General features: G+C 38.3%; 1 protein-coding gene and 1 long non-coding RNA gene across 2 annotated transcripts in view; both read left to right on the top strand.

Moving 5' to 3' along the window:
* The window catches only part of LOC124168165 (transcription factor SOX-1-like), a 63944-nt gene extending 50176 nt beyond the window's left edge, over nucleotides 1–13768 (top strand). The window contains exons 3-5 of the mRNA XM_046546288.1: nucleotides 2517–2767; nucleotides 5782–6376; nucleotides 9315–13768. Of these exons, the coding sequence (XP_046402244.1) occupies nucleotides 2517–2767; nucleotides 5782–6376; nucleotides 9315–9550 (1082 nt within the window). The 3' untranslated portion in view covers nucleotides 9551–13768. The remainder of the gene's footprint in view (nucleotides 1–2516; nucleotides 2768–5781; nucleotides 6377–9314) is intronic.
* Nucleotides 13769–19813: 6045 nt separating this feature from the next.
* Nucleotides 19814–20961, top strand: LOC124168544. The gene is made up of 3 exons (XR_006866969.1): nucleotides 19814–20393; nucleotides 20721–20777; nucleotides 20884–20961. It is a non-coding gene; the product is annotated as an uncharacterized LOC124168544 (long non-coding RNA).
* The last annotated feature ends 5924 nt before the right edge of the window (nucleotides 20962–26885 follow it).

Here is a 26885-nt window from a genome sequence, read left to right as displayed (position 1 = left end):
AGCATGGAAAAGGTGAATGAAGTCAACATTTTAAGGAAACTGTAACGGCTCTTTATTAGTTTTTAAAATAATTTGCTTGAAAAAGTATTATTTTCTTTAAAGATATTTGCGATTTTAGCTTCTGGGGGGGGGCAGCTTCCCCCTTCTGTCCCTCGCTGGGTACGACCAAGCCTCAGTGTAAATAAACAGCAGTGGCGTAACTAAGGAGATGCTTTGGGGGGATGGAATGGCCAGGGGTGGGCCCTCCCCACGGAAAAGTTGGGGGGTCCGGGAAAATTTTTGAAAAATGACATACCTGGAAATACATTTTACACAATTTTGGCACTAAAAATTTAACTTTAAGCAGTTGCATTTGTTAAGAGTCAAAACTAGGCAAAAGTTTTAAATAATTGTTTTATTTCTCTGAGGCTTTAGGGGGGGAATATATCCCCTCATCCCCCCCATAGTTACGCCACTGGTAAATAGCATGCATTTCTCGGACTCCCGGACTTTTTCACGTCATCCATGTTAAGAAAAAAGGAGGAGGGATTTATTTCCACGCGGCATAATAGCAACAGTTACATCTTTTTACTAACAAAATCTCGGGAGTTTTATCCTGTTGGAGAGCATTCATTACACCAATCTATACACAGATATCTGCAAGTTGGCCTCTTATGTTTAGCTATGAAAAAAAGAAATATTGTCTCTTTTTCCAAAATAAATCGTGTAAGTTCTGGAGGAGGAGAAGGTGAATTTCGCTCACTATTCGTAAGAAAACTTAAAGAAAAGCATCCCAAATTCTACTATCACTCGCCCACATGGCGTACAGGAAGGTGATGGAATGGTAACGCATTTTTCTCTTGCCAAAAATATTGTCACCTAGGCAATTTTTATATTCCTCGCTAATACATGCCCTGAAAATGTGAGCCAGAGATTGAAGAGTATTGGACTTCATTATTGGCTAGGAAAGTGATGGTTAACAGTGGGAGAAGCTAGATGAGATTAGATATGCAAATTTACAAAGGTAAACTAGCCTTGTAATAAGGTTCCACTAGGCTATTTCCTCCTCACCATAAATCCACCAGCAAATGGCAATGGGTCGTTTTAGGTCAGTCAGTATTCAGTTAGTACCTTGAACACATGGCAGAGTAGAACTCTGAACAAATATCTCACCCAACAGCATTAGTAGCAACAATTAAAAACTAACATGTTCTATACGGACAAGAATGATTGACTGAAACTACTACCTCCATAGTACTAGTAAATAACATACATTTATGTTTCTCCCGAAATTTTCCACGCCCAGCAATTTATGAGATAAGGAGTTTGAATTTATTTCCACTCGGAAATATTGCAACAGTTACCTCCTTTTATTTTCCCCAAAAAATTGCGTATCGGTGAACTAACTCTAGAAGGAATGGAGCTAAATCATCACTCATTGCTCATTTTCATGGTTGCAAGATATGTAGCTCTTCGACCAATAGCCACACGCGTTAGTAAAAACGCATCTTTACAGTGAGATGGCATTTTGTCGACTGTAGTGCTCTCAAAGAACCTCCTACTAAGAACGATTAAATGAAGTTTAAATTCAACCAATTCAAGCGAGATGTAGTGGAAGTTTGATACATTGAAATAAAAGGTCATTGCACTTATCCACAATCATTTCATTATATACGACGTGTTTCGGCTCACAGAGCCATCGCCTCGTATAAGGCATCACAGTGTATGAGAAGAGAGAGTACTTAATTACAGGGTGGTGTAAAACTGTAGGTTTTCTCAATTACTTCACGAAATTAATGCGCTTATAATACCTCGATCAACATGTTATGGAGCAATATGCCAATTACAACGCGATAACTTCACTGCACAAACGCTCAACAACCGCCCACCGAATCAAATCAGCTCATATAGTAGACCAACAATACGAATCCACTCAGCTGGCAGTGTCCGGAGCATAAACGCTCACCTCCAATTCTCCAAGCGTCGGAGATGAGCGTTTTGAGTAGTCTCGGAGAGTGAACCGGGAGTCAATGAAGCCACACGGAACGTGTGGAACTCTCCGTTGACGCTACCTCTACGCTCAGGCAAGCGTTAGATTTTTACCAGGGCAGTATCCGGAGCATAAAGGCTCACCTCGAAAGCTTTGGGAATCGGAGGTGAGCGTTTATGCTTCTGCTATTGCCCGCTGAGCGGATTCGTATTGTTGGCTGCTGAGCGGATTTGATTCGATGGGCGATTGTTGAGCGTTTTGCAGTGGAGGTATCGAACGGTTTCCATTATTTATGTCAGGGAGTATGGCGGCATATGAAGTCGCTCAAGTACTTTAAACTACGTCACGGGTCAATTAAGGAAAAGAATCCCCCGAAAACCCATAAAAATAAATTTACATGTAAATTTAAAAGAACTATGAAACCGGCGCAAATGAACAAATACTAAGGCTTAAATGGATAAAAAACCATCATATAATCATATAGACCCGACGCGACTACTTAAATTTGCATCATACTCATGGCTTGCGTTCTACATTTTCCTCGCAGGAATGGCCAGCAGCATGCACCACGCGCAGCACCACCACTCCCCGCACCACTCGCACCACCAAATGGCGAGCATGGGCGGGATGGGCGGCCTGGGTGCGGCTGGCATGGGAGCGGGTGGCGTGGGTGCGGCCGCCGGTCTCGGGAGCGGCATGGGAGGTTACTACGCCTACGGATCCCTCAGCGCGGCTAGCATGGCTGCAGCCGCAGCCGCCGCAGCCGCTGCGGCCCACCAGCTCAACAACCACCACCAGGTGAGAGGAATTTTGGGAATATTCCGAAATATGAGTATGAGAAGCATTTATGAGACGATGTGTAAATCACATGAAATAAACGGCTTAGTATGCATCAATATTACTTACATGAAATGAAAATATGTCCACAACTACAATGAGCACCAGTTTCTTCATTGAATCTTTCGCGGCTCATGATGATTAAAAATAACTCACATTCGGGTGTACGCCGCGTGTCGTAGTGGAGATTGCCCCGACGTTTCGCGACCGACTGCTGGTCACTTTTTCAAGGGAATAAACGATTAAAATTAAAAGATTATTCCCTTGAAAAAGTGACGAGAGGTCGGTCGCGAAACGTCGGGGCAATCTCCACTACGACACGCGGCGTACACCCGAATGTGAGTTATTTTTAATCAATGAACACCAGTGTTTACACCGCAGTGGAAATATACGAGGCGTGTTTTTAAAGTAAGTTCCGTTTTGACATAAAAAAAACAACAAGTACGGTCACGGTCGTTTTCACTTCGTCATTTTTGGCACTCAGCGTGAACACAATTTCCGATAATTTAACCGTTCGGACACAATTTCGTAAAGAACACTTCTTGTGACAGCAGGAAACTTTTCAGCGAAGGACGAAATGGTGAATCGTCTGTTCTCTTTCACTTTACAGTCCACTTTTTGAATCAGTTCATCGGTAATGACTGAAGGTCTCCCACTTCGTTCCTCGTCATGAATGTTTGTGCGGCCATCTTTAAAGGCCCTAACCCATTTCCGCACCATTCCATCACTCATAATGTTTTCACCATACACTTCACTGATTTGGTGATGAATGTGAAGCAGTGGTTGTCTAATCAGGCGGCAAGCTTCTTTGACGATGGCATACAAAAGCTGGTTCCAAAATACGATAAATTCCTCAATAGTAATGGGAATTATGTAGAAAAGTAGAGTAAAGTATGGCCTTTCACGTGAATAAATTTTTTTTGGAAAAAATTTACTTGTTGATTTTTATGTCAAAACGGTACTTACTTTAAAAACACGCCTCGTATAACATATATTACACTATGTGACATCTTCGTCTGCTGTTCAGGTGGCCGAAACTGAATTTTCGTTGCCTACCTTCGGCACGTAAACTGAAGCATATAACTCGACATGTCTCAGAGAATAGCAACAATGTGATATTCGCATCAAAGTCGCGAGACCTTTCGACTTCGCGACCGCGTGAACAGTTTCTGAATAGCCCTGCAGATCGATTCTTGACGAGTTCACTTTCTGGAAATTCATTGTGCGTAATAAGATACAAACAGCAGTAGTAATTTTATTCGTTCAACTGGTTTCAACGTTTACAGCTAACTAACTAGAGCTCTCCCGTTTTTCCATAAGATTCAGTGATCTAACGGCCTGATCACATGATGCACTAATCCGTACCAGTTAATGTTTAAATGAAAATGCATGAACGCGTGAATGAACACTTGTGAGAATGTTTGCAGTGACGTCATGGCAAAATTAACAGTGCTGGAACACTCTTTCCTTAACGGTGGCGGCGGGGTAACGTTCTCGCCTGCCAAACAAGAGGTCGCGGGTTCGAGTCCCGCCTGGGTAGGGTTCCCCGGTCCAGGGTATTGTTGTTTGTGTACGTTTACTTGTTACATTAGTTGAATACCCCGGTATAAAATGGCCAATAAGAGCTGTATCCGGTGGTTTGAGAATATAATAAAATAAAAATAAATAAAAAACTCTTATTAGAAGTGAAATATTAGTCTGTGTGTTGTTTTATCACAAGTAATTGTTTATATTTTATAACATTTTTTGTTTTGGTAACGAATGTAAATATTAAGAATTTTGAGGCAGCAAAATTAATAACAGTGTTATTTTACTGTTATGTCTTTTGTTAACCAGTGCCAGGACGGCGCGCTGTGCAATGCTGTTAGTATTCCTGGGATTCTTAGACAGAGTAAATAATTCTGATCCGGACTCCCTTGGTATACTCGCTTTATCTCCGACATCAATTCACTATATGGGCCGGTGTTATAATGTCGGATAAGCATTAACCGTAATATAATACAGCTGTTACCTTAACTTGAGGATATTTGAAAGACTTGGAAAAGCAAATTATTTCCGATGAATGAGTTAAACTCAGGATCTGGAAGGGAGTAATTCATTTGCTATAATTTTCATTATACGAAATATGTTAACTGTACATCATAAAACCGGTCCTATGGGTCTGAAGATCGGTCTGTCCACGTGAGTGTCCAGGTGAACTAAAGCTATCAGCAAGGAAAAAACTATGAATTGTGGGTAAAACCTTCTCGGGATACCCACTACAGTTAATTTATCCTCATTATCCAACGTTAATTCAAAGGACTGGTTTTATAATGTAAGTTTAGCGTTAACCGCAATATAATATCATTGTAAACTTAACTTGAGGATATCTGAAAGGCATGGAAAAGCAAATTACTTCCGATGAATGAGTTAAACTCAGGATCTTGAAGGGAGTAATTCATTTGCTATAATTTTCATTATACGAAATATGTTAACTGTACATCATTAAACCGGTCCTATGGGTCTGATGATCGGTCTGTCCACGTGAGTGTCCAGGTGAACTAAAGCTATCAGCAAGGAAAAAACTATGAATTGTGGGTAAAACCTTCTCGGGATACCCACAACAGTTAATTTATCCTCATTATCCAATGTTAATTCAAAGGACTGGTTTTATAATGTAAGTTTAGCGTTAACCGCAATATAATATCGTTGTAACCTTAACTTGAGGATATCTGAAAGGCATGGAAAAGCAAATTACTTCCGATGAACGTTAAGTTAAACTCATGATCTTAGCCTGAGGATGAGTCCCGAGTTGGAGCTTGAAACGTTGGCTAATATAAAAAAATTAACCCGGTGGGAATCCCGAGAAGATTTTACCCACATTATTCGCTGGGAAAGCATCAACTCATATTTCTCTATGGATTGCTCTCTGCCATGTGATATTGAGGAAGGTCTTTACTAAAACACTAAGAAGATGTTCCTCCTTTGCATTGCAGGTCGTGGGCCACTCGATGGACTATCGCTCGCCGTACGCCCCCCTGCCCCCCACCTCCACCACGCCCTCCTCCGTCACTCCGCACACCTCCACGTCCTCCTCCACGCCCTACACCACCTCCATCGGCCCCCACCACTCCTCCTCGGGCGACCACCACTCCTCCGCCTCCTCCTCCGCCTCGCCATCCTCCTCCTCCGCTTCGCCGGCGTCCCCGACCGGACTCAAGGGGCAGACCTCCACCGCCTCCACGCCATCCTACCACCAGCCTCCGCACCACCTGCCCCCGCCGCCCCCTTCCCTGGCGCACCACCACGCGGCCACCCACCACCTGGACCACCACCACCACCACCAGGGCAGGACGAGCTACCTGGACCCGGCCATCACCAAGGCCTACTTCGACACGAAGGCGTACGGCGGAGGATACGCGGGTCTGGACCTGCACCATCCCTCGTCAGCGAGGTCGCCCTCGCCGGGGGCCGAGCAGAAGGCCTCGGACGGAGGACAGGGGCTCGCCGGCTATTATCCGGCGGCGGTGGCGGCCCTGCAGCAGGCGGTCGGCGGCGGTGGGGGTGGCGTGACCCCCGGGGGAGCCTCAGGTGAGTTTGTCCCGGATCGAACGCAGAAATTACGTGTTATATCAATAACACATGTACAGGAGAGAAAGGTTTCCCGGGTTTTCCACCGGCTAACCCTCCGTCCATTTTCTTTTCTTTACCCATATCGTGTTTTCAAAGTTCTAAAACTGTCCTTATTGGTATGTCATTATTTTATGCTTCTGAATTAGTCACCAATATGATTTCATATTTCGTCGCATTTCTAGAATTAATGAGAATATTTTGTTTTGCTTTTAGCGTCTGATAGACGCCTCGCGACAACTTGAGGTACAATACGTTACATACTAATTCCTTCGCGATATTCATTGCAAAGTTTTAAATGCGTCGGCTAATTTAAACATACATTATTAACAACTATTTTTTAAATTTTATTTTAATTTTTAAATTTTAAAATTTAAAGCATTTAATTTGGGGCACGCAACCTTTTGCGACACATTTATGATTCTATTCAATATATCACATGAATGAAAATATCATTGCTGTAAAAAAGTGTATTAATTATTTAATTAATATGAATATCTCCATCATGATTATTCATATATGTGATGCCCATGCATGAAATTGAATATTATATGAATGATTTTTTGTAGTTAAAACAGTTATTTCTACTGGCATGTATTCTTTTTAACCATTACTAAATAGTGTGAGACGCCGCGCGACAAATTGCGTTCCAAAATGTGACGTGACTTACGAAGGTTTAATGTTCTCCATGTCTCCCGACGTTTCGAGGAACGACTTGCTGTTCATCTTCAGGTGATCTTCTGAGCAAGAACAGCAAGTCACTGCTCGAAACGTCGGGAGACACGGAAAAAATTAACCGGTGGAAAACCCGAAAAAAAATTTGCACCTTTCTGCCGGGAAAACCTAAGATCACACCTATACAGAACGTTTCAGGAGGAATCTGCAGCACTCTAAGAGGTCGTAGGGGAGACATTTCTATGCATTATTTGCCCTAAACATGAGATCGCAATCCTTGGTACCGTAACGTAAAAACTTTGTTGGGTGCACCTCTACTTTGCAGTTACGATGAAAATGGTTTTTCTTGTTTATCCAGCCTTTGCGATATTTTATATATTACTCTGGATTTTTAAGGGCATTAAATAATTAAGATTGGACGCAAATGTGCGATTATAACTGCCTATTTGTGGACCAAAAGTGCTGAAAAATGTCCCCCCTACCACCTCCTGAAGTCTATCAGATTCTCCCGTAACACCATATGAAACGCCTATATTTCGCTTTTTAACAGATCTTTCGCTCCAAAGAAAAGAATATCCAAAAGTATAATGCACAGTAAAATTATAACTAAATTCTCCATCTTCCGGTTACTACTACATCGGTTGCAATGTGACGATAACCGATTCACTGGCACTATAGCTAGCGTCTTCATCCTGATCACCTTCGACCTGAATACGCTTGCGATAGTGCCAGGGTAACTGATGTCCCCACAAAGTAACCGACGCGGTTGTCACTGGGAAATGAAGAAATTGGAATGTTAATATCATGCAAACCTTCGTAGTCTCATAATAAATAATTATACTGGATGAACTTAATTCAACCTAATAGTTGCTAGAGTGGTCTAACAAGGGAAAAACCATTGCAATACGACAGCATCGAATAAAAAGGCGAATTTCACTGCTTAAAATTTTGCAATAGATAAGTGCAACTTTTAATGAAACATAATTGAGATAAAATTTAGGAACTATACAAAAAGGGCAATGAAATTTCCAGCATGAAATTTTCTGACAGTGTGGTCATATAACCGCAAGCGGCAAGGCCTTTCTTGGATTAGACTCGGTAATAGTGAGATAGTAATTTCATTAATGTCCATGATAATAAATAACTAATAAGGTATGAATAACGTACCAAGAGATTAAATGATCCTATGGAAACAAAAATTATTTTGAAGTGATTGTCCAAAATTTTTCTCTATATCGTGAAATGAGATAATATTATATGCTCGTTCGTCATTCGCAAAGAGTGAGGACCTTAACAACATGACCGCGAAACCAAACGCATTTTTACCAGCATCATAAAATGTGCCACTAAAGTATTCCCGTCACGTTATCATTTAATAGCGCTGGGCTTTGATTGCTTGAGCAATTAAGAATAGATATATTTAAGAGCAGTACTAAAAACATCTCATCAGAACCCCAATATATTTCCATAGAATATATTGAAAGGATCTATTAACACATTAACCGCCGTGACGGTCATGGTGACTGGTCACAAAGTGACTGAATCCCAGGGTATTCCTTTAGCTAAGGGGTAACGGGAGGGATTGTTTTGGCAGGAACCGTAATTGAAGTGGTCACTATGGCCAAAATTACTTCGAAATAGAGCGAAATTCATTTCACATTCATTATAATGATACTTCTACGTGAGATGAATCAAAAATTCGTAACTGATGAAAAAAGACTGATGGCGTCACTGGATATACGTATTGAAACAACATGGCAGTCAGCGTGTTAAGAGAGAAATTTTGCTGAACGGATTAGTACGGCAATTGGTTTTTTTTGAAGAACAATAAAGGAAGTTAATAATTGCTGGTGGTAATTTCGTTCAATATTTTGCTTTGTATGTATAAAGAGTTGTTGTACATATAGTTTATTGCACCGCGGTGGTCTGACGGTGCTTTCAGGGGTTTTCCGCCGTCCTTCTGCGAATGCCGGGCCAATACCACTCCCCCACCAGTGTTTAACCCCGGTAATGCTGATGTGGCGCTATGCTAAACAGCTCCACAAGTACATAAATTTTGTAACTTTGTTACAGTGAGTTATATTTTATATCTGTTGTTACTCTTGGAATAAACGATTGTTGAGTTGAATAACATCCCACACGCCAATGCCTTATTTATGCGGCTTGTGGGTTAGGAATTAGATATAGATTAATAATTACCTAAAAACCCATTTTTCATTCACAGGCGGAGGAAGCGCTCTGATGTCGCAATACGCGGCCGCCGCGGCGGCCTATTCCCACCTGCACCACCACCAGCTCTCCGGAGGCGGGAGCGGAGGCGGCGGGGGCAGCGGTGGCGGCGGAGGGGACGTCGGGGGCGTCTCGGGGGGCGCCGGTGCCGGGGCGACCGGAGGCGTGGCCGGAGGCGGGAGCGGCGGCGGAGGCGCCGAGTTCCGACGCCCGCTCACCGTCATCTTCTGACCCGACAGGGACTGAGTCCCGAGGGTCGCCTCCCCGAGGCCTCCCCAGGCCGACGACGAGGAGGAGGCGACGCCCGAAGACGATAACAGGGACCACAAGTGAAATTGGTGAAGGCGACAGTGGCCCGCGCGCTGAGATTCTCGTGAGAGGACCTGAAGCAAGAAGACTGGCGGCTTGTGTCGACTCAAGATGGCTCACTCAGGGTGAAATACCTGAAATAGTGGCGCATCTGCGACGTGGAACAAAAATAAGATTCAATGATCTAGCTACTTTTTGAGTTTCGAATGAGGTGGAATTTTCTGTTCTTGAACGTTGAAACTACAGGGACCGCATGTGAAAAGTGATGACAGTGGCTCGCGCTGAGATTCTCGTGAGACTCAGAGGAGAGGACCAGAAGCTAGAAGGCTGAGGGCTTGTGTCGTTCTGGCTCAGTCAAGCCGATACCACTACGTGAAACAGTGGCGTAGCAGCGACGTGGGACAAAATGAGATCAGAGTATCGTTCCTCCATTGATTCGATCACTCTATAAGTTTTAGATAAGATGGATTTTTCGAATCGTGAACGTTGGAACGACGACAGCTGCTGGGACCTCAAATTTAGGGTACGAAGAAAGTGGGCCGCTCGCTTCTTGTGAGATGCAAGGTGATTCGGAGCGGTTGCTGAATATAGTTCACCGATGACGCCAGTAAACGTTTGGGTCCATCACCTAAGCAACATTCTGGCCTCTGACTCCGCTTCTCTCTGGATATTTCGGCTCGTGAATGTTGACGTGGGGATATAATTGCCACACTCCTGTGAGATGAAAAAAAGCTGACACCAAGTGACAGCGACGTCTGTGAACCGCTGCGAAATGCATAAGAAGGGACTTGTTTCACCCACGCTAACATAAGTTGTTACTCATCTGTGAGAGGAGGCAAACATTGGACTACGTTCTCCCATTGATTTCTCTTCTCTTAGGCATTGGGACTGGCGGGTTTGTAGATGTTACGTAAAGTTGAAACTGAGATAAACTCACCACACTATCGTGACAAGGTAATACTTACGTAAACAATATCTTCTCCACTGACTACACTTACCTAAGTTATACACTTTATGACAGGTACCTTTTCCGGTCCTTGAACGTTAAAATAGGAATAAGCTCGCCATACTCCAGTGAGGAAGAACAAAACTGCGACCCAAGGAAGGTTCTTTCCGTTTTTTCCCAACTTCCTCGCACAGTGGTAGGTGTGTCTGTATCCTCGAAGGCTTATGCGGGATTATATACAGAGCGTTCCACAACTAAAGGCTGGAGAAAAGTAATAAGAAATTACAGAGGCGAGATTATTGGTTGCGTTGAAGACCCGGGCAGAGGTATGGTTGGAAAAAGATATTCGACTTAATTAAGATTGTCAAAAACAGATGTTGACTGACGAAAGCTTCGCAATATCAAGCATAATTCAAGCATTGAAACTTCGTCTTCAGATACACTTCCGGAAACCAAATGCTTAAATTACCAATCTGGCAGCGTATATAAATAGTAATACCTAACGAAAAGGCTTGCGCGAATCTGATCATTTCTGATTTAGTTAAGATCCAGAAACAATGCACAAGTTAATGCGACCAATTCATAAACGCATTGACGATAGTATGTAAGCTATCGTAAAAGACATGGCACTCTAGGTTAGATTCACAGATATAAAAGTGAAATATCATGCATACTGAAATTTGACTTGTCGTTCATCATGTATAAGAAAATGATAATGCCATGTGGGTGGTTAAAATACAAATACTTTTTTAAAATGAGCAGATATTATACCCTGAAAGTGTATCCCACAGAATTTAAAGGAGCGGTTAAGGGCAGCGATAATACTGAAGGAAAAAATATTAATTCCACCCACCAATGGAAATGTTAAACTGCGGGCGTTGCAAATCTTCTGCTACGGCAAGGCTTCATTGACTCATTCATGACCGGGTAGGATTCATACAGCCGAAAAGTTAAAGCAAAAGTTTTTTTTTTTAATTTGCAGTGAACTCTTCACTTTTTCTGTCATTACATAACGTAGGAATTTTCTGAGCGATTCTCCTGAAAAAATGTAGCTATTGCGACCATAAGACAACTGTTTTTATAGTTTGCAACTGACGTAAAAAACTTCATTCGAATTTAAGTTTCCCCCTCAATCGTAAATCATCAAATTCGAGTATAACAGCGAAAATTCATTTATTAAATATATTATTTGCAATAAGATGACATATTTTGCGAATGATAAAACCTAGAAATTCCCAAAACTATCAACAAATAAATTGACATCCACTTTACACTCGGAAAAGGAAGCAAAAATTTAAATTTACTTTCGAGTACTTTCGAATGACATCAAAATCGTATTTTAATTTTCGTTACACAAGTTACTGCATTATTAAAACAACCGCCCATTTCCGGCCCGGCATAACGTGACCTCATCTTCATCACAAGACTCATATTTACAGAATTTTCTTGATGTGTAGGAAGATACTACAAGAAAATCTATGCCAGAGTCCCCTCGGAACAACTATATATTTGGAATGAAAACATTAAAAACTCGGAAAGAGCATGTAAAGTCCCCGAACACAAGAAAAAAAATTTGGGGCTGCTACGGTAACAGGCAATTGAAGAGTAGTGGTATCATAGTATTAACCACTTCGTGAATTGAACACTCTTCAAGAGAGAGTGTATAAAAGTGTGCAGATGAGTGACGAATTCCATAAAAATCCTCCTAAAAGGAGACCTACATGAACTCATAGACACGCAAGCTATTTGACGTTCAAGTTTAAAAAATGAAGTGATATATTTACGTCTTCAGTAAAAGACGTGCGAACGAAAGTTCTCCTCAATTTGCTGATGGATCAAAGACGCAAAGCAGTTTGTTTTCTCGTGTGAAATATCCACCCTTTTGTACGAACGTAACGTGAGGTGGTGTATAAGATGTACATGTAAGTAGGTACTACGTTAATGTAGTGATGGTTAAGTCCGTGCCGAACTAAAATGCAGCTGTTGTGATTCAACTGTCCCCATGCATTTTATAGGAGTTGAACTTGTTTATTCACGTGTTGCATTCCATTGACCTCAAATAATACTTGAGTTGTTTTCGATGCAAGTTAGGAATAATATTATTTTTTCCCATTGCTTAGCGACTGTTCTTCGCAATTGCCGCCATTTTATCCCACCCATAACCGTGTCACTAGCAAGATACGGAAATTGAAGTACTGAATGCTGATTCTGGCTTCATAAGTAACTATTATCTTCGAAGAGAAATGTTGTAATAAATTTAAAAGGCATGGCTTATTCATGTATAAATATAAATGTAAAATTGTAAATACCGATCAACGTGAAAGCAAATCAGCGAACACTCATCCATAAATTTAAGCAAGATATCTGAGTATTGTGTATCCCATGTATAATTCCCCACACCCACCTTTGTGAAATCTATCATGCGATAAAGCGTTCTCAGAAGTGAGTTGATGGAGAAATACTAAACAAAAGATGCTGAGACGACACGGTTTGAGCTACGAATGAATTTGGAAAATTATTTTGACCTTTTAGTGAATCGGGGCTTCAATGGTAAAAATAAACTCACTCAGATTACCGACTGCTTCCAAAATTAGTAATACTTAACCATCAGCGAGCTCCTTCCAATACCAGAAACATTTGAAGGAGGAAATATCCAATTTCTTTTCGTAGCATTAAATGCCTTGAGCAATTGTGGCAGAATAATAAGAGGTTTTATATAAAAAACACTTATTGCTCTCGTTGGCCATAACGGCTTTTATTGTTAAAGGGATTTAATCTGCACAAATACCGTCGTCGTCATAGCATCCATCACGTCCAAATTTATTCAATGGACCAACATTATAACAAGGACTCGTTCATCGGCGTGCCTGACGTCTCTAAAAAGCTGATGACGTCACTTTATTAGCACCTCATTTCACTCCGGAATGTTGTGAAACTATGAATTCTTACGAAAATTTTCATTGCATTGGCCATGACCCACCCAAATATTACGTTTACGTTCCTATCACGTAGTTTTCAAGTAGTGTTATGCGGATCAAAAAGAGATAGTAGTGTTACTTCGTTCTGTTGTTTATCTCCATTTCTAAAATAATATATTTCTATATTTTGCCTTCGAGTTCCTTCAGTAAATGCTATTCCTTAGGTACGAATGCTCATGTTGGCATTGGTTTTCAATAAAAATTTAATAACATTAACCCCTGTGGCTTATCATTATTTTCCTTCCCTTATATCTATCATAACTAAGAACCTATCTCTAGTAAACACAGAGTCACATGGAAATTTTTATATTATACTATGGTGATAAGGTCACGGAAATTGGAGAATGGAACGGTTACCTACTGGTAAGTATCTTAACTAACCTAAGAGAAAAAACTGCGCAATCAAAATCACTTTTAAACGGATGATTGTATTTACTTAGTCTTTACGGCTATTGGTCTTGAGCCCTCACAAAGTATGCCAATCAACCGAGGCGTAAAGAGAACATATGAAATTTGATGTTGTAATAATTGATGCCAATTAATAAAATATAAAATTATTTTTTTTATTTCTATATTTGTCATTTAAGCTATCCATTGGGTGGTCAAACTAATTTCTAGAGAAGGATTTTGTTTGCTGAACGATATTTATACGAGATTAACCAATGATTATGTGCGATGAGCTTTTATTTCCAATTTAAAGATGATAATTTTGAACTCTAATCGTTCATTTTGTGTGCTTGCCAATACATTTGACACATACACGAGTAGTAGTATTTTTTTAAGGGTGTATCGGCATTTGAGGTCACTTTGCACCGCACCGTCACTTATGTTAAAATTTTGTGAAGATCGATTAAACTCGAGAAATCCGGATATTCTTGATTTAATCAACATGGAAATATATAAAAGAAAAATTTATGCATGGCGGCATGTATACTTAGACCTTGTTTAGAAGACCAGCTGTCTTCATAAATTCTATTAAGCGCGAAGATGCTCAGGAAGCATGTCTTTAATCCTACTTATAGGCCCATCCTATTGCGCCCACGCCATACCCGATTCAAGAACACGATGATGGAGCTTACCCAGAAAGATCAAGAATATTTTAATCCTATCATGCTATTTATGTCTATAAATAGCATGATAGGATTAAAATCCGTCTGGAAAGAGGTTTTCTATGCTAGCCAAACCCGAAAAAATAATTTAATGGATTGCAAGCAAATTATTTTCACCCTTGTTTCTAAGCATGCATCACATGGTCCATAGATAGATACATTATCACTCAGAATAAGAGTTGCTTGAATTGAAAGAAAGTATTATTTGATTATCAATCATAAAGCATCGAATGTATTCTGAGGCTCGCAACATTGATCATTTTGACAGCTTCCATTGCGGTCGAGAGTTAATACTTTCTCCAACATGACGAAAACTACGGCCGCACTACAAATCTTTACGATTTAACTATACACAATTATTTTCACCAAATTTCGTGGAAATAGCACTCTACGTAATGCAATTTATTGTTTATCAACAAAAGCAAATTTCCCTGGCAACCATGATGTATCAGCTTTGCATCGGAATCGTATAGGATAACCATAAGTTCAGATTTTGAGCCCATTAAATGAAAACCATGGTACAATTTAGGTTGAAAATAAATATTTTATGATAAAAATTATTTTTCCTAAAAATATTATGTCATAAGTAAAGTAAATTTGAGATTTATAGCCTGAGAGCAGTTTCTTTTGCATGAAACACTAATTCCCTGGTAGGGAGGGCTAAATAAATATTCTAGGTTTTTAAATTCAGATAAGCAATAATTAAAAATAAAAAGAGAGTAATTCGAAGTAAAGTAAAGAGAGAGAATTGGTCCCTTTTCCGCACAGTGCCCAAAGCTGCTTCTACCGTGACTGTCCGAATTCCGCATACTACCCCTAACCCAACTGTCCTGATCGCGAGCAACCAAACTTCTCACGTTGCTGTTATGCCAACGACAAAAGATCGTCTCTCGTATCCAAGGTAAGTACATAGATATTATATGTCCGGGACTCTGGTACCTATTGGCAGAAAATATCTAGAAAATTTTGCAAAAAAAATTGTTTGTTAGCTGTTCGAGGCATACAATGGACTTTGCTGACCAAACCAAAAACCTAAATTAAATTTCACTGCCATGTTTCAGTGAAGTTTAGTACAGCAGTAGAACAGCAATACTACAAAATCACGACTTCGCACCATGTCATACACCTAACACCTGGCACACCTTGCACCTAGGAGGAATATCCCACGCACAGCCTTCATACCCGCTCGGAAAAACATCCGTTTTGGCGGTCATAAATATGCGGAATGCGGGTGCAGCCTCCTCTACCCTGGATGGCTGGGTTAAATATGCATGCAAAACGTGTTTAAAAAGGGCCAAGTAATGAATTATAAATTCTCGTTAATTTTTAAAACATTCTGTCGAGAAAGATAAGAGCGATTAGTGGCCATGAAACGATTGAAAACGTATTACGATTACAAATGGATATTCATATGATATTCCGTTTCAGTGGTAAAGGCGCATTTCCAGTACCAGCACCTACTACCACCGTAATTGAAACCAACAGGCTCGCCCGTGAATCCTGTAATCTGAAAGGATAGAGGTTTCCGTAGTTCGCGAGAGCCGGAAAAGAATAATAAAAAAATCGCAACAAAACTTTCATTCTTTCTTTAACAAACAGCAGGCGGCTTATAGATATATTTTGTCTCGAAATGGAAAAAAATCAATTTGAATGACACAATTTTAAATCTGATGAAATAAGTAAAGAATTCCATACAGAGATTTGCAATTTCGTTTGTATTTCAAGAATTCTACTTCAGGTCGAAGGTGAGCATGCATTTTATCTATTTATATACATAAATATAATAAGGCCCAAATCCTTCAGTTGAGATAAAATCACGCCTCATGAGATCAAATACTAATATATCAATTAATAATATGGTACAGTGCAAGGTTGAAACAGCGGTACTTAATTGTATACTTACGTGGGTACCCGTTGAGATTCTACGGGGATGCAAATAAATACGCAGCATGTTAAAATATACAAACAAATACCACGTCATTTTCTGCTAAATAATGAACTGCCAAAGAGTTAGTAGGTCAAAATTTAAATAATTCAACTCGGTCTGAACTTGGATAGGAAAAGGTAAGGCTGAATTGAGAATGGGTAAAATTTTATTTTTAAAAGCTATTTGTAATGCTAAGAAGTTATTCTCTCTAAAAAAAATACATTGAAATGCACCAATCAAATATTTTGCGCGTGAAAAGATTAAGAAGACGACCGTTTCGCCGTTCTCATAGTTTTCGAAGCCCTCAGCTGAACTCTATACGGATGTTTCCTTGCCAATTTTTATGACATCTGCTAGAAATGCAAAAATATAATTTGCTCTAATACCAATTTCCTTCTTTCTACAAATTCAATATTCAAGCAAATTCAATATTATGCGAATGAGCTCAAAACAAAATTGACGACTTATATTCAAATGAAAATGATTTTGATGTAAGTAAATAATTGAAATTAATCAGGCCTTATTCAACCTAAAGAAACGCAAAAATGTAAAGCTCAGTAGAGCAAAATATAACTTAATACTTAATACTGATATCCAATCAAGGATGAAAAAAACGAGAGAAATAAAAATTTGAATATACGACAATATAAAATATTCATTGCCATAAAATCATCGTCTCGTAAATTACTCTTTGCAAGAAACAAAAGCTGATAGAGAGTTTAAGTAAAATATTATTAAATTTGCGCAAAAAATTAGGTGGAGTCGAGCAAAACAAATACTTGCCTGTTTCGAATGAAACTCAAAAATTCAGTTTCAGAATTTATTTAATATAACGTTCATTAGTCCAATTTCCTCACCAACATCTAAAGGTTCATCAACGCAATAAAGAGAACTACAGTCTTAGTTTAGTATCTAAGTCAAAAACGCAAAATCTCATAATATTGGATAGTGTTGTAATTAGATGTATTGAAAAAGCTTTTTTTTTTATTTTTATCTAAGCAGCAAAAAGAATTAATACCTTAGTTTAGTATTGAATTGAACAAAGTAAAATTTCATCAATTTGCTTAAAGTTGTAATTAGGTATGTAGATAAAGCTTCTTTCAAATTTTTATCAAAGGTCAAGGAGAAGTAATTATCGCCCTTACTCACCAGAAACAGTTATTATTAGAGAGTTCTTTGTTGACGAAATCCAATATTCTTAACACATATCTCCCCGCATATAATCTCCACCAGGGAGGATTGAGTTGAGAGCAATTATTTTTTATTCCAAAAGAGTAAAGCATTCCTGAGCTTTCGTTCTTATGTTATAGCCTTAAATATTAATCCATTTACGGGTTAACTGTTATAGGACCATTTCATCTTTAGTTGCGAGGTTATACGAATTTTTAGCTCATTTTCCAGTTATGATTTTGAAACGACAGAAGAAATAGTAACAATGCATTCAGAAAATACTGTTCTGCCATGAAAGCCACAGCGCCTGTGTGGGTTCTTAAATTAATTTCTTATTTACAAAGGAGCTTTTTAAGTCATGAGTGCAAAAAGCGCAATAGCTTCTCTCAGCGATTTCGTTGTCGACGGCCTTCGCAAAACATTGCAAATAGTATTTCAACATAAAAATCATAGCTTTAGTCCTGTAAACTGTAGACCATGCTTTCATCTCTGGTGTTTTAAAGTTATAAATGTATTACTTCGATTGAACGTTTTTTGCTGGACATTTCGTGAAAACGTTTCTTTCTGCAAAGGAAAATGAAACGCGTGTTGCGTTTTCGTTAATGTGATCTCACATAATTATAGGTAAATACATTACAAAATATTGAGAGTTAAAATTAGCAGATGCATTAAAGTACTCTACTTACATGTATTTATTCTATTTATCACCAATTTATTACAGCAGAGTTCCCAATTACAATTAGAACCAAATAACTGGCATAGCAAAGTTCGCTACGAAATATCGCGGTCCATCAACTTAACTGCAGGCACATTTAGCTCTACCTTAGCCTGCAATTACTAGCTTCTCCTCATCATATGTGACCTTAGCATTGAAATGCTGCTTTACGTATAGAGATGTTGGAAAATGGCTCAGAAATGCCTTAAATATTAGCATTAATAATGCAGCAGTTGTAAACGTAAAGGATATCAAGATGACAGACCTCGCGGATGCGACTATCAAATTTACTGACTTAGATGACAAATTTTGCGACTGAGGTGTCCAACTTATGATAATTATTAGATAAAAACAGGAACAGGTAATTTAATTTCAGTGTTTTTTGAGTGCAAAAAAATTATTGAGGAACAATTTACCGCTAATATTTTCCGATAAAACGTGAAAAATTAAGACAAAATTTTTTTTTTTGAAACTTCAAACCAGTAACAACGCAGCAGCTACTTTTTTGGAAAACTGATATACCATTAAGCCATGCATATAAATACCCTCGGTCTTTAGGATGGATTGATTAAGTTGAGGTAGAGTACGCATTTCATCCATTCATAAACATAAATATATTTTCTTATTGTTACAGCCAATACGCTTAAGTTGAGACAGTATGTCACCCCGTGGACTCAAATACCATATCAATTAGAACTATGGTGAATGAAATGTTGCATTAATTATAAGCGCCACCAAAAAAGCCTCAGGGGAAGACCTCTTCCACACATCAATTCTACAATACCAGTACGTGGCTCAAATGATAAGCTGTCTTTTGAAAAAAAATACTTTGTAAATGAAGGAGGTAGTATTTGTAGCAAAGTCCAACCAAAGACCAACATCTGGATGGAAGTAATAGTTGGTTTCAATAACTAAATGAATGCGTTGAATGGGTTGAATGCGTTTCTAAATCAATCATTTTATTAAAAATAATTTTTAATTGAAAAAGGAAAATAATTCCATGATTAGTTTTCCTAAGTCCCTTTTCCATTTTATGAAAATCTTGTCCAAACTCGTGGGTACATAATTTCAGCACTGATTTCAGATATTCATAAGCGCAGCTCGCTCAGACCCATTGTTGTCGTTACCATGGGTGCACCCGCACGGAAAGAGTTAGCTCTTGATCGAGAGTATTGACGCGTTTGCGAATTACTGCAAGGAGTTTTGAGTGAAATCTAGCGATTTTGAGGTGCAATCATATATACTGCTAAGTCTACTTGAAGACTAACACCTGCTTCACTGAATTCTCAAGAAAAAAACAAGAATACGCCGCTGAAAACGCTGCGAACTTAGACTTGGATATCTCCCTGAATTTTAACGGGATACCTTCCCGGAAGTGCTGGGACATCTTCCAGCTGAGGCAGGGATATCTAAGAACGCAGAGCATATTATCCTCCTCAGTGTGACTGACTGTGAGACAGCAGATATCTGCTTGAGTTTTCTCATCAACATTCTCCTAGAAACTACAGGGATATCTTCATTTGAAGACGATTTGCCAATTTTCCAGAGTCTTTTTGAGTTAAATTAAGCGATTTTGAGGTGCAATCAGATATAATTCCAAGCCTACTTGAAGACTAACGCCTACTTCACTGGAGTTTCAAGACAGAGACCGGTATTCGTCGCTGAAAACGCTGTGACTTGAGACTTGGCTGCCTTCCTGAGTTTGACTGGGATATCTTCCCGGGTAGGATTGGTATATCCTCCAAATTAAGGCCAGAATATCTTCCTGGCTGAGACAGGGATATCTTCCTGAGTACGTCTACCATATCATCACCAGTGTGACTGACTGTGAGACAGCAGTTATCTGCTTAAGTGTGCCCTAAACATTCTCCAGGAAACCACTGGGATATCTTCATCTGAGGACGATGGGAAAGATTTTATGTAAGTAGAATATACTTTCATATGAAGTAAATACGTTAAACATAAACGAGACTAGCAGACATCATATTGATACATTAAGAGTTAAAAATAAAAATCAATTCTTGTGATTTAAACTCAAAATGTGGGTCAAACTAATGTATTAATTGGAAAAAATACTAAACCACCACTCATGAAGCATAATACTAATAAGTACATCTTTAAAAATTAGCCCACGAAATAAATCAACGGAAGAGTTAGTTGCATTACTAGTTAATGGTAACGTTCAAGTGAAAAAAATGGGTTCAAAATTCAAGCATTCTAATCATAAACCTCCTTTTCTATTTCCAGTTTCCATAGACGATTTGGAGGAAGTGGGACCTTACCGGTACCATGTAAACATTTGGCGTAAGTAAAGCTTTTTGTAATAATACAATAATTAAAGCCCCTTCAGAAAATCACCCACAACACCAAATCATAAACCAGCTAATGAGCGAAACCCTCTTTTTCACAGGCGAACGAAAGGAACAACCCGAAGCACTGCCTAGAAATCTGGATAAAAAGTAAGTGCATCATTTACTTCACATCGCCGTGCAACAACCTACGTAATAATATTAAATAAACCCTTGTAGATGGAGGTTTCTGCGGAGTGGTTCAATAGGCATTGCTAGGTTTCCGAGTGACCTCCGCGTCGAATCATCTTCATGACGACAGATTCGTCGGAGATCCATTAGGCGACCTCAGGTTTGAACTTCACTTCAAATCTAATGTGTCAAGTGGACGAATCGGCAACTCGGAAACCTTGCTGAGCCTACTGAAGAAAGTCTTGTAGTAAGACTTCGTAAAAATAATATTAAATTACTCAACAAAAAAATTACCAAATAAAGTATTCTTAAGCTTAGTAGTAATATTCAAGCATTAATTCAATATAGAAGGGCTAAACTTGAGCATGAATTGACTAATCATATTATATGAATCTTTTTAACGATTTCTAATTCCCATCTTTTACTATTTTTCATTTGAGTAGGAAACCTAAGAGATTAAGTTGGAGTCTGATGGCCTGGATGCGATCGGCATTCTGTCTTCACCAGAGAAGAGAACCTGAAGTGATAGAAGTGAAGCCAGCAGGTAAAGCCCTATCCAATGTTCAAACTCTTGAAAATAAGTCTACTACTATAACTTTTTCCTAATGTTTCTTATATTATAACGTTTATTCATTCTTTTTCTGCGGTTTTTCATTGACTTTCCAATCGCATTTGATCATTTTTAATTTTCTCTACGTGACACATTATGGCATGCTCACATAAAAGTACGTGTTCCCGCATCCTACAGCATTGGTGCGGTCTCGTATCTTTACATGCTTTGGCATTATTTTAAGCAGGTAGCATATTGAACTATATGGACGAAAACTTTGGATCAATATTATATATTTATATAATAAAAATATGCATTTAAAAAATTCTCTAGTTCTCTAAAAGTGTGAGTACAATAGCATACTTGTACATTGCATATGGTACCTTCCCCGCAAAAAAAGCTAAAATTGTAAGGCTTTAAGGGCTATTCAAATTTAAAGGCCGCTGTATAAGGGCGTTTTAAACATTTTTAATAATAATGGCTAAGTTCTAACAACACGTATCTCAAAATTAGGCCGTTTTGAGACAGGTATCTTAAACAAAGTGTAATGATATTTAAAATTTAAAATTCAAGCAAAAAACAACTCCTTGTTTGCAAATGTATGTTTCTTCTTCAGTTTTATAAATTTTTGGTTTTCTGTGTACCATTGAAAATAAAAATCGTTTCTTTTGCTCTCCTGAAAAGTTGCTATTTTTGAGATACGTGTTGTTAGAACTTAGCCATCGATATGGTTTCTCAATACTCACACTTTGAAATAAATTTGAAATAAGAAAGTCATAGCCAACTTTTACAGATTTCCTTCCATGCATCATGTAAGAGTCGCTGTCCTCAATACAATGAATTATAAAAAATAATGTTGAATAATGACCAATTCAACCCTTAGATAACATTGAGTCTTATCAAGGATTCCTTTCTCTATTCACAGTGCCTCTCCGCTCCATCCTGAAGCATAGCCGAAGCAGATATGCAACATGGCAGGAAATTTCACGTAATTAAGCTCTTTTTTCATACATTTGATTAATATTCAAATGATTAATAGCTATCAATAATTACTGTGCGTAAAATTCAGATGATTTTCTCATAAATATTTGCATGTTATCACTTTATGAATCTAGAATTCAAATTCCCAACTTATTGTCATTAAAACTGTGAAGTTTAATGCAAGTTATCCCAAAGATATCTCCCTCAAAATAATTTAAATTTATACTTTTGCAATTCCAGGGGACGTCAAACCGATTGCCAAGGAAACGTCCGTTTAGAGTTCAGCTGAGGGCTTTGTTTAACGCAGCTGAATCACGACTATATTACGGACGAGACGACCTGGGAATCATCTACAAAGCTCAATGACAACTACCGATATGACACCCTCGCAATTCATCTATGAAGGAGATGGCTCAATATATGACATGTAAAATTGAGTCCTTGCCGAGGATTGTTATGTGAATTTAACATTTGCATACGAGTGAAGATGTGTAACTGTATAAATATTATGTTGACTTTTTAAATTCTTCATAATATGAAGGCGGAAAGAGAGCTGCGCGCAAATTGACAGTTGGAGATTAAAATCTGAAACATTGTTTAAACTCTTCAGAGAGTTCAAATTCATTGTGATTCATTTAATTTCTTTATGTCAAAAATGTTAAGGTGTTCTAACATTAGAACACGCATTTTAATGCGGGGATGTATGAATGAGTGGACACGTATAAAATTGTAACTTATATCTAAAAAATTTGATTCTTCATTACTTGACAGCTAAGAAACAGCTGTGCAGAAATTGATTAAATACTGAACATTTAGTCTCTTCGGAGAGTTACATAAAATTCATTGTGTTTCATTTCACTTCTTTTCATTAAAAATTTCATGCTTGTCTAAGACACCACAAACTTATTGCTTAAGAAAAGGAAAAATATACGACATGTAGTTAAATTTACGTTTTGTAAATTAAAGGAAATAGGTTTTAACTTTATGCAAAAACCTATTCCCGCGAGAAGGGCGAATTCATTCCGATTAATCCAACAACTGTACAAAATAGATAATATTAATTTTTCCATATCGGGTATCCCACTCCGGTGCCATTTAGTATATGATAAGGTCATGGAAAATAATCCAATTCCCCGAAATCAAAGCAACTTTCATCGAATATTTGAAGTTCTCATGTACTTGTGAACTTTATTAATTGCCAATATAAAATATAAACAACAAATGGTAAATTTCCACGATTTAATATGTTACTCCACCACCGACTATGGTTTCCACACTCTGGGTCGTTTTCAACCTAAAAACCATGAAATAGAGTTTCGATTACAGTAGGTAGAGTTATAAATTATAGAGAAAAAATTGCCATTTGTTTCATATTTTACCAAGGAAATATCGCATTTCCAACACGCCAAGCCTGAACCATTTTATACGTTCACTAGTAGCAACCAGAAAATCGAGGAAATTTTGGTGCACTCCGAGATTTGAGAAAATGGGAATATTTCTCCAAATCCAAATTATTTGTTCACATACAAAGTCTCTCAATTATTTAAGGTTAATTAAATGCTAATGAGCACGGAACAAAATTAACGACTCGTATTTATATTAAATAGATATCGAAATATGCAAATTAACGAAACTAGTTGGTAGGTGAAAAATACGAACTTTATTCAAAGAAAAAGAATCGCAGAAATTTAAAACTTAATAAAGTAAATACTAAAATAAATAACGCTATCTAAGTTTTCTGATATAATTGTGATAACCAATTACGTAAGAAAAAATGAGAAATAAAAAAATGGAAGCATACCACAAGAAAAAACAATCATTGGCCTAAAATCGAGGAAATATTGGTGCACCTTTACACTTGATTCCCGATTTTTCGCACTTACACCATTTTTCTCCCTCATTCAACTTCAAAACTATGCTAATGAGAATATAAAAATTGACGGCTCATATTTAAATTAAATTGATATTGAAATATGCAAATGAATTAAACTAGTCGGTCATTGACGAATACGAATTTAATTCAATGCAAAAGAAACGAACAAATTTAAAACTCAGTAGAATATAATACTAAAATAAATAATGCCTTATAAGTTTTCTGATGTATTAATTCTGGTATCCAAGTACGGATGAAAGAACGAGAAACATAAGACAACATGAAAACATTCTTGGTTTGAAATTTTTCGGCGGCCAAATTAGTTTTTGGAAGAGGTGTAAGTTGGTTGAGTGTTCAACGAAATACTTAAATGTTATATTTTTCAAAAAAAAACTACATAGATTTGACTATAACTGGCTAGGTTCTAATTAAACTCTTGTTAAATTTTAATTCCAGATTTTATTGAATTTTACTTACAATAGTCCAATTTTTTATTAGCTTCTTAATGTTCTTCAACGTATCACAGAGAAATATTACCTTAGTTCCGCATTTAAGTCAACTGGGAATAATTTCATAACATTCGTATTTGTGATTAGACAAATACAAAAAAACCAACTTAATATACTACTAAAAGTTTCATAAAATCTTCAGAAAAAGTATTTATCGCCATTATTTATTTCCATTTCTTATAGTATACTTTGTTTACGAAATTCCATGTTTCTCTGAAACATAACTCCTCAAGGTGATGGTTTGAGGCATTACTTTGTAGAATTTATTCATATCGAATGAAAATGAAACTTTGATTATCCACGTAAATATTTATTCGACCATTCGACCGCGGTTTCGATGCACTGCGTCATACTCAGGCGAGGAGCACTTTGAAGGATCGTCTTTAATACCTGAACCTATAAATCAGAAGGAGTGGGGGGTGGAAACTGTATAGGTAGGGGCGGTTGGGAGGGAGGAGGTGGAGGGGTTGGGTTTTCCACTGGTTGTAAAAGCCAAGGGGATTTGAGAGGATGGGGAGGTAGGTATGGTCGATGCACCCGAGCTGACTAACTACAGTGAAAGGTGGGAAAAGAGTGAGAGGCAGGGGAGAGCGGGAATAATACAATAGGACATTAACTGAGTACAAAATTTTCCATGTTTAAGAGCATAAGTGGAGGTGGGTGACGGTTGAAGGAAAAGGGGAAAGGGAAACCTCTAATGTGCGAAGGTATGGGGTTAATGGAAAAGTGAGAGATTGAGGAGTGGGGAGCGGCAGGTATACAGAAGGTCATTAACAATATCACAATAGAGTAGAGTCCTTCATCAAAGAAAACGAAAGGCATTGATTGCGATTCGTTACCCACCATTAGTGTATTCATAATGCACAAATTATTTGGTTTTTGAAATACCGGTTTAGACGAATGGCAAGGGTCAAATTTTATCCTCATTTGAAAAAGGCCAGATTGGCGCCCATGCGATTCCACTCCACATGACGTCACAGGGACCTAGTTTCTACACGAGAGGATAGGAGTTATACATCGTCTGAGGTTACCAATGCATGCATGAGGCACAGAGCTCAGGGAAACATGTCTTAATAATCACCTATTAAAACTGGCTAAGGTCGGAAAGTTTTCTTCGTTTGATAAGGTATTAATAAACCTTTTTTAAGCCAAGCGCTACCAGCCAGCAAGGTACTCAGCTACCCGCCAGCGGCCTGCGTCCTATCAGCGCTCAGAGCCTCGATCAAGGTCACCTCACAAGGCGGGAGGGGGAACCAGAAATGCGTCGCACGGACTTTTTCCCACCATTCCTACTTACGCGTCGCGTTTTCGCGCGCTTGAAATTTTTCACTTTTCATTTAATCGCGAAAAATAGATATCGTCATTTAAAAATCTAAAAGCGTGAAATACGTACTCCAGGAGTAATAATCTTTCAATTTCGGCAAATAAAAAAATAATAGGAAACCACCCTATTTGATTTAACATATTTTAAAATTTCAACTTGCTCCAGAGCATCCAGCCTGGGGGCCTTTACCTATTTCCAAGAAAAGATTTAAGATTTCCAAAGAAAAATCGCGAATGTGGCCTTAGTCTATCAGGAATTTTTGCGAAGTTGGAGTTGGTATTATTACGTTTAAAACAAGCTACGCGCTCTCTTACTCTTTCTCTGAATTTTCATTCAATAACTCCTCAAACATAATCTCCGCTAATTTTGGGAGATATTTTTTATTCCAAAATGGTAAAGCAATCCTGAAAGCTTTCCCTCTTAATTTATAACCTCAAAAATTGCTCCATTCTTGGTATAACTAAACCAGAACCATTGCCTTCGTCGTTGCGCGGGATGAATAAATAATACTAGCTCATTTACAAGGTGTGATTTTGAAACGAAAGGAGAAATATTAGAAATGAAAGACATTTCCTTACTTCCACAATTTATTTAAAAATTACTACCGGTTTGGTCTCTTACGCTAAAACATGAAAATAAGAAGACAAAATAATTTTATTTTTGATGCCAGGAAGCATTCGAGAGCCAACTTTTTT

The sequence above is a fragment of the Ischnura elegans genome, chromosome 11 (genome assembly GCF_921293095.1).
Source record: "Ischnura elegans chromosome 11, ioIscEleg1.1, whole genome shotgun sequence".
NCBI classification, from domain to species: domain Eukaryota; kingdom Metazoa; phylum Arthropoda; class Insecta; order Odonata; family Coenagrionidae; genus Ischnura; species Ischnura elegans.
The sequence above is the reverse complement of the archived record's forward strand: the minus strand, read 5'-3'. Positions and strand labels throughout refer to the sequence as shown.